Here is an 8,127-nt window from a genome sequence, read left to right as displayed (position 1 = left end):
GCCGTAGTATAAAGTAATCTCGTACCAAGAGCTTCCTGAAATGTTACCCAGAACTTGGAAGTAAATCTAGGATCCCGATCTGAGATAATATTAATTGGAACACCATGATACTTCACAATATGTGATATGAATAACTTAGCTAATCGGCTTAATGAATATTTTTCTCTCACTGGAATAAAATGTGCTGACTTAGTAAGCCGATCAACTACCATCCAAATGTCATCATAACCATTTTGTGTACGAGGAAGCTTGTACATAAAATCCATAGTAATATTTTCCCATTTCCACTGTGGAACAGGAAGTGGCTACATCAACCCAAACGGCTTCTTCCTTTCAGCTTTAACCTGTTGGCAAATGGCACACCTACTCACATATTCGGCAATTTCTCTTTTCATACCCGGCCAATAATAACATGGTTTAATGGTATGATACATCTTAATGCCTCCTGGATGCATCGCATATGCCGAAATATGTGCTTCATCCAAAATTTCTTTCTTTAACTCGGCATTATTCGGCACATACATTCTGTTTTCCTGCATAAGCATACCATCAGTTTCTCTAATCCTGAAATCTTTCTTTTTCCCTTGATTTATTGCTTGAATTATTTCCTGGGTCTCTTCATAATTCGTCTGGGCCTCGAGCACACGATCAATTAAAATTGGCCTAACTTGAAAATTAGCAAGCAAGGCTTATTCTCGATCTTCCACTCCTAACTCCACTCCAGTGGACCTCAAGTCCACAAGAAGAGGAACATGACAATCATAAATGGCATTAAGTCTGGCTGGAGTCTTCCTACTAAGTGCATCCGCCACTGCATTTGCACGACCAGAGTGATACTCAATTGTGCAATCATAATCACTAAGTAACTCAATCCACCTCCGCTGCCGAAGATTAAGAGTAAATAGGTACTGAAGACTCTTATGATCCATGAAGATCTTACATTTCTCACCATAAAGATAATGTCTCCAAATCTTCAAAGCAAAGATGATAGCTGCTAACTCCAAATCATGAGTAGGGTAATTCTTCTCATGAGGTTTCAACTATCTCAAAGCATAAGCAATTACTCTACCATGTTGCATCAACACACCACAATCAAAATGATCAAGAATATTTAATGTACCCATGATTAAATCAGGATTGTTCTGAGCATCTTGCAGTGACATGTTATGAATACGTCCATGACTCTGCTGTCATCCACCACGACCTATGTTAGCATGAACACCACGTCCCTATCTCGGCTGACCAGACTGCCTCGAAGATCTTGCACTGCTAGCAGCAATCTCTCCCTGCTAGAGCTTTCCCCCTTGGTACCACTGAGACCCACCAGCTGAATGTGGTTGATACGACATAAAACCTCCCTGATACTGAGGGTCCTGAGAGTACTGATACTGCCTTGAAATATAAGGAGCGGCGTCGCTCTGATAATGATAGGCACCTCCACGTCCAGTTTGAGTATAACCACTAGATCCTAAAGCTTGCTAGGTCGGTGCAAGTAGTGGGAAGGAAGGCTGCTGGGGTCTCTGCTGATGCTGAGGGCATTGAGCAGCCCTATGACCCATATGTCCACAAGTATAACATCCACCGCTGCCTCTCCTACACTTTCTAAAATGCCTATTATTACACCTGCGACATAAATGAGCACCTGAACCACCTGAACTACCAAAGTCTCTCTGCCTCTGAAATCTATGGCCTCCAGTAAATCTACCACCTCTCCTCTGCATATTAGAACTCAATCCTCCTCTAAAAGAGCTAGAACTACCACTGCTTCTCTTAAAATTCTGGATCTTACGAGGTCCCTGAGATGCTTGCCCTTTTTCTTTATCATCTTGCCTCTGGTTCCCATTCTTTTCTTCTTCATCCTCACTTTCACTAGGCATGTTCTCTGAGTCCTCAATCCGTAGTAAAACCTTATAAAACTCTTGGTAAGTGACACAAGGAGTCGATGCCGCTATAGAATGCCATTTCTTCTTAGTACCCAACCTGAAACGGCGAAGCATCTCGACCGGATTAGCTGCAACCTCCGGATCATATCGAGATAAATCAGTAAACCTCCTATAATACTCATTAGCTGACATATTTCCTTGCTTCAGATGAGTAAACTCCTGTTTCTTACGATCAATGTACTCATGAGAAATGAACTTTTTTCGAAACAACTCTTTAAATACTCCCCAGTTCGCAATCTCCACTGGGGTCAACTGGTAAGACTCCTGTCTCCACCAGGATGCAGGTTGCTCCCCTAAAAACCAGGTAGTCGTCTCGACCCACCTATCAGGAGGAAGATTCCCCTGACTCTGCATCACAAGAAAGGTCTTCTCAATATAATTAAGCCATTTTTTCTGCTCCCTCATGTCCTTCATTTCGTATGAAGTGATTCAGCTTCAGATTATACACAGTCTCAAGATGAGTCATCTGAGGAGGACGGAACACAGAATAAATGACAGTAACTATAACTTCCCCTAACTGAGCAATATCGGGGAAACTAGGCTCTGTTGAGTGAATGGGCTCTCTACGAGGCGGCATAGTTCTGACAGAAGACATCACAAGGATTAGAATATTCAAGAACTATACAGAACTTCTAAACCTAGGCTCTGATACCAAACTGACACACCCCGACCGAGATCAAGGCATGATGGCCATCACGTGAGGGTGACGTAGCCATGTGCACAGTACGGAAGCAATAACGATAAGAAATATACAAATAATTAAAACCGAATCTACTAGAGTATACTACTAAACAATAAGTGATAGGAATAAGATACAGAAATAAATACTCCTAATCAGAGCATAAAAAGTCTAGGTCCAGTAAGACAAGTACTAATTATACAGTACCATAAGATGTCCTACAATTATTTTGATAGGTCAGAACAACAGAAATCCTCAAGGCCACAGATAGCAAGCTTACCTAAAACCTGGAGGGGCGCAAAACAGAAAACGTGAGTGGGCAAAAACAAATATTTTACAAAACCATTTCATTTATCAATATATATAACCCCTCGCTGTAAAACATGTATAATTTTTCCCATAATCAAGATATAAGCATATACATAAATATATATATATATATATATATATATATAATTATATCAATTCAAACCATGCTTCACATAATCATATTCATATCAAGATATAACAGAGTAAGCAATTTAGGTAAGAATAATTTCATATAAATATAACATGTTAGCTGGAACCCCTATGGTAGTATGTACGGCTAAATTCATAGCTCAAAAGTCAATCTAGCCGAAGTCACTACAATGACCTATACGGCACTATACTACACAAGAGTAGGAACCAAATGAAAAGGTCTGTACGACAATAATGAGTGTAATATAATCATGCTCAATACTACTCTCACATAATAGCTGGGCGATAAATCGCTAGTCACCTACGAGTTGGATCCAATATGAGCATATGGTGCGGGAGGTGACATAATAAACAGGTATGTGCCATATCTCTGGCTAAATCATAATCACCCTAGGTGCAGTTTTATGAGCTCAACATTATTCAATCACATATCGCACCATTGATAATTCACATAACCAAACATAACTCACCTGAGCTTACCTAAGCGTTCACAACACCACAATTATATATAATGCATCATATACCAATTCATATACGAAATATAAATTCATATGCATGGCATTTAAGGCATACTTTCATTTAAACACATATTTCTGGGAAAATATCAAGTATATAAATATATACTGAAAACCAAAAGCCCACTCACTGGTATGTCGTAGCCCCCGAGTCGCCATTGAACACGCTCGTCCTCGGGATAAGTCTCACCTATATGCAAATTAAATATAAAAACGTTATTTAAAGCACTTAGGCAGAACTAACTAATAACTTCTCATACAATGCTCAAATGGGGTGTTTGAATATACCAACGTGATCTACACAACTCCACGACCATCCCCATATTTTTAGAATAATTTTTCGACCACCCACGCGCTGCCACGCGCCGGCCAATGCACGGCAATACGCGCCCTCACGCGCGGCCACGTGACAGGCATACTGACGGCCTCAGTCAATGCCGTCAGGAATATTCCGTTAAGTCCTAACGGAATCCGTCCAAACTAACTGATGGCGTCGGAATATTCCGTCAGACTTAACGGAATGTTCCATCGTCTCTTACCTCTGAACTCCAACGACCGTCGCCGACGCCGGAAAACTGGAAAAATTTTAAACCGTGATATCTCGGCCATTTTTGCACCATTTTTCACGATATTTATACCAAAATGAAGTGCATGGCGAATAGAACAAGTTTATACCTCTTTCAAGCCTCAAAACCACAGGATCTCGTCGAAAAAATTCGAGAAAAACCAGCCATGCTTCGACCTCTCGATTTTGACGTCCAAAACTACCCAACGAACTTCTTCGAGCCTCTAGAGGGCCTCCCAAGGCTCCATGTGAGCTTAGAATTTCCAAAAACACAAGTTTTTACGTTAGCATGAACAATGTTCAAATCGGAGATTCTTGGTTCATGAGGTTTTCGAAGGTTTTCATACCTAAAACTGGTATGGATGAGCTCATGGTGAGGAGATGAAGACAATGCAACCAAGCACGATCTCGATCCATGCGTGAATGGGTGAGTTTGGTGCTCGTCCGTACAAAGAAAGAGGAGAGAGTGTGAGTATGAGAGAAAGAGCACGGGAGAGAAGAGAGAGAATGAGGTTTGTGTGTGTGTGTCCCACGTGGTCACCAACCAACCAAGAACATGACATCCAAGTACCAAAATATGTCACACACATACACTACAATTTCAACGTCTAAGGATAAAACCGTCCCTTCACATCCTCGAGAATAAAATAATACATAGCTCCGGGATGGGCTGTGACAAATTGTAAGAGACTTATTGAACACTTAAATAAACACACATTATATGTTTGCTCCCCATATTTTCATTATGTTCCAATTCTTCATAATATATATGTCATTCTATTTTCTAGTTTATGATGAAATTATATATATATTAAGTATAAACAGACACTTATTTACATGAAATACAATAGATTTACTTAAATCTGCCTAGTTTGCCTAGGTGCCCGCCTAGGCGCTAGGCCCCAATTCACCGCCCGACTAACGTCTAACATCTTTTAGAACCTTATGTTCAAATGATGATAAAGAAAATAAACAATTCATGTTATGACTTTTGTACGATAAAATAATATCACATTATAGGGCAAGCAAGACTTTCATATTATTAAGGAGCATGAAAGTATCGTAACTAAAATAAAGCATATACTTATAAAATATTGATTCAGCCAATGTAGCCTGCAGTCCAAGTTTTGGGTTGTTAGTTGGCCAGTGATTCATTAATTGGGATTAGTTGAAACCCATTATACCACAAGTCATACAAAGAAAAAGTTGGTTACCATATACTGGTGTGAAATGTGAAAATCCCATTTGATCACAACCACAAAGGTCAACTCCTCCCCCCTCTAATATAATTTGTACTTTTCTCTGCACGTTCTCTCTTATATATCTCTCTCCATCTCTCCCTATTTCTATCCCCATTTCTCACCCTTGGTTTTATGTTGCAACTTCTGGTTTTTTTAACTTCCTCAACTCTCTCTCTCTCCTCCCCCCGCCCCCCCCCCCCCCCCAAAACCCCGCCCTACACTAAGATTCTGCATTATGGGTTCTACTTTTTCCTTATTCTTTTAATCATCTCTTTCAGTTATATATAAATCTCTCTTTTTAGAATCAAAAGGCCCTCATCAGGCAACATAAATCTAGCAGCTGCCCTCTGTCATGGAGAAGTCTTGCAATTCATCGTTGATCAAAGCTGTTCCTTCAAAAGAAACCACATACTCATGCACAGAGGAGGAGAGTGGTTGGACTGCTTACTTTGAAGACTTCTCGAACAACAATAATAAAAGAAAAGAAGAAGAAAAACAAGGAGGAGCGCAAAGTTTTGGCTACACCTCTTCTTTGGTTTCTGATGCTGCTTCTGGTGCTGCATGGAAATTAGCTTCCCACAACAATCAAAGCAATGAAGGCTCTATTGGGGTCCCACCCAATAATTTTCCCAGGAAATTAAGCTTCAAGAAAACAAGAACCAAAAAGATTTCTGGTGATGATTTGGAGGACACTGCTAGTTCTCCTGTTAATAGTCCCAAGGTCCCTTTTTTATTTAGAGCCACACATACAAATTAATTGTTCCCTTTTTCTTTTCTTTTTCCAATTTTTGTTAGTTCTTGGGAATTGACTGTTCTTTTGTGGTCTTATTGTTTTTTATATTAGATTGGTGATTTGAGACCAGTTGATATAAATCCCAGAAAGATAGACGATCATCATATGAATATGAATTCTTTGGTACAGTTCTTTTTCTTTCCCTTAATATTTCTTCTATTAATTCTCTCTTGAAAGGAGATTAATTATTTGATTAATTATAATCATTTTGGTTTGGTTCTGATGGTGTTGTAGGGTAATGAGGGGACTACTGTAGAACATTTTGCGGAGATAGAACAGGCCCATGGTGAAAAAAGTAGTGATTGTACGGACTTAAAGAACAAAGGGTTGTGCTTGGTTCCCATGTCCTGGTTGGTGAACTATATTGGTTAATTTCACGTTTTGCAATGAAGAATCTCATCTCTACCTCTCTGCTAGTTGATGCTTCTTCCGTAACTTACTGTATAAAGGAAATATATGTCCATTAGTGTGTGTATAGTTCTTGTAAGATATGTGATCATTCTCTCTCTCTCTCTCTCTCTCTCTTTGTCTCTCTCTCTCTCTCTCTCTCTCTATATATATATATATATTTTATATCTGTGTCTGTGTGTGTGTATACTTTCTTCTATAGTCCAAATTTTTCCCAGATCAATCTTCCATCATGTATATACACTCACATGAACTATATATGGTTATCTCATTGACAATATATAGTACTACACTAGCTAATTTATGCATAGATAAATCTTACCATAGTAAATAACTGGAAAATGCTTTTTGGCTAGTCTTATGTTGCTTGAATAAATCTAGTAGCTAAGGCTGGTAAACAGTTTTATTAACTTGAAAAAAATGTCTCAGACTGGAGGTTTTCAGTTGATGCATCTTGATATCAAGCAACCAAATTTATATATATGACGTAAAACGTATTTATCCTTTGGAAGTTGCTCTCAAAAGTAAACCCCAAATTCAGCCGTTTAATTATATAAGTAATAAAAGTAGTACAGGAAAGCGATTGTGGTTTATTAACAGAGTCATCCAACATGGCCTGCCTTTTGAGCCCCCATTGCTAAATTTCTTCTCATCGACTCATCCACTCCCATATATAGATATAGTTACAAAAATAAAATATGATATTTTTTTTGTTCATTGGTACAAAAGACATTACTACTCTAAAAGTCATGTTGAGAAAAATAGAAAGGTTAAAACTCGAGACCAGTAGACTAAAGAAAAGTGCCCTATCAACCAAACAAAACACTACACCACTTGCTAATAAAATATGAAGAAAGGGCATGAGAATATATACAAGCAAAGAGCATAAGAATATCGCAACTAAACCCTAAAGGATGTTAGTTCCTTGTACGCTCGAAAAAAGCATTAAAAATAGCTAAAAATAATTAAATAAAAAGAGGAAAAGTAGATTGATAGGGTTATATATTAATTCATCTCCAACCTCTTGCAGGCCAATTCATGTATAAAAATAACTCAGAAACGGCTGCAATACATGACCCCTCCATGTGCACGAGCACTAAAAGCAGGTGAGAAGGCATTCGTATATAAGATCTAGCTTGCGTAGTTTTGTTTAGAAACAATATTCACAACAGCTACCTATCTGCTTCCTTTGTGTTTTTCGCAAAAGGGTATCTGAATGAAACCTCATTGATATACGTACGCATTGTTGATTTATTCTTTGAATGTCTAAAAATTAGTGATTGTCTAATATGGCGTTGGGTTTTTTTTTTTTTTTTTTTTGGCAGAGATCCTAAGTTTAGTACGGATGTAACTTAATGCATATCATCATCTCATTCTCTGACAGTTTAAAATTCGGGGTCACGAATGAATTACGTAATGCTATTTGTATTAGATAAGGAAATATATGGTGGATATGATGGAAAGTATATTTCTTTTTGTTTTCTCATCAACCAAACGACGCATTATTGAATATCGATAACTTTC

The 8,127-nt window shown here is 38.4% G+C and overlaps 1 protein-coding gene across 1 annotated transcript; it reads left to right on the top strand.

The window, feature by feature from the left end:
- The first annotated feature begins 5,593 nt into the window (after positions 1-5,593).
- Positions 5,594-6,707, top strand: LOC126582908 (vascular-related unknown protein 1). Its single transcript, XM_050247135.1, has 3 exons — positions 5,594-6,123; positions 6,247-6,318; positions 6,430-6,707. Exons 1-3 carry the CDS (start codon positions 5,755-5,757, stop codon positions 6,565-6,567), a joined length of 579 nt encoding a protein of 192 aa, XP_050103092.1. The 5' UTR covers positions 5,594-5,754; the 3' UTR covers positions 6,568-6,707.
- Positions 6,708-8,127: the final 1,420 nt, after the last annotated feature.

This window comes from Malus sylvestris, chromosome 9 (assembly GCF_916048215.2).
Source record: "Malus sylvestris chromosome 9, drMalSylv7.2, whole genome shotgun sequence".
Classification (NCBI taxonomy): Eukaryota; Viridiplantae; Streptophyta; class Magnoliopsida; order Rosales; family Rosaceae; genus Malus; species Malus sylvestris.
The sequence above is the reverse complement of the archived record's forward strand: the minus strand, read 5'-3'. Positions and strand labels throughout refer to the sequence as shown.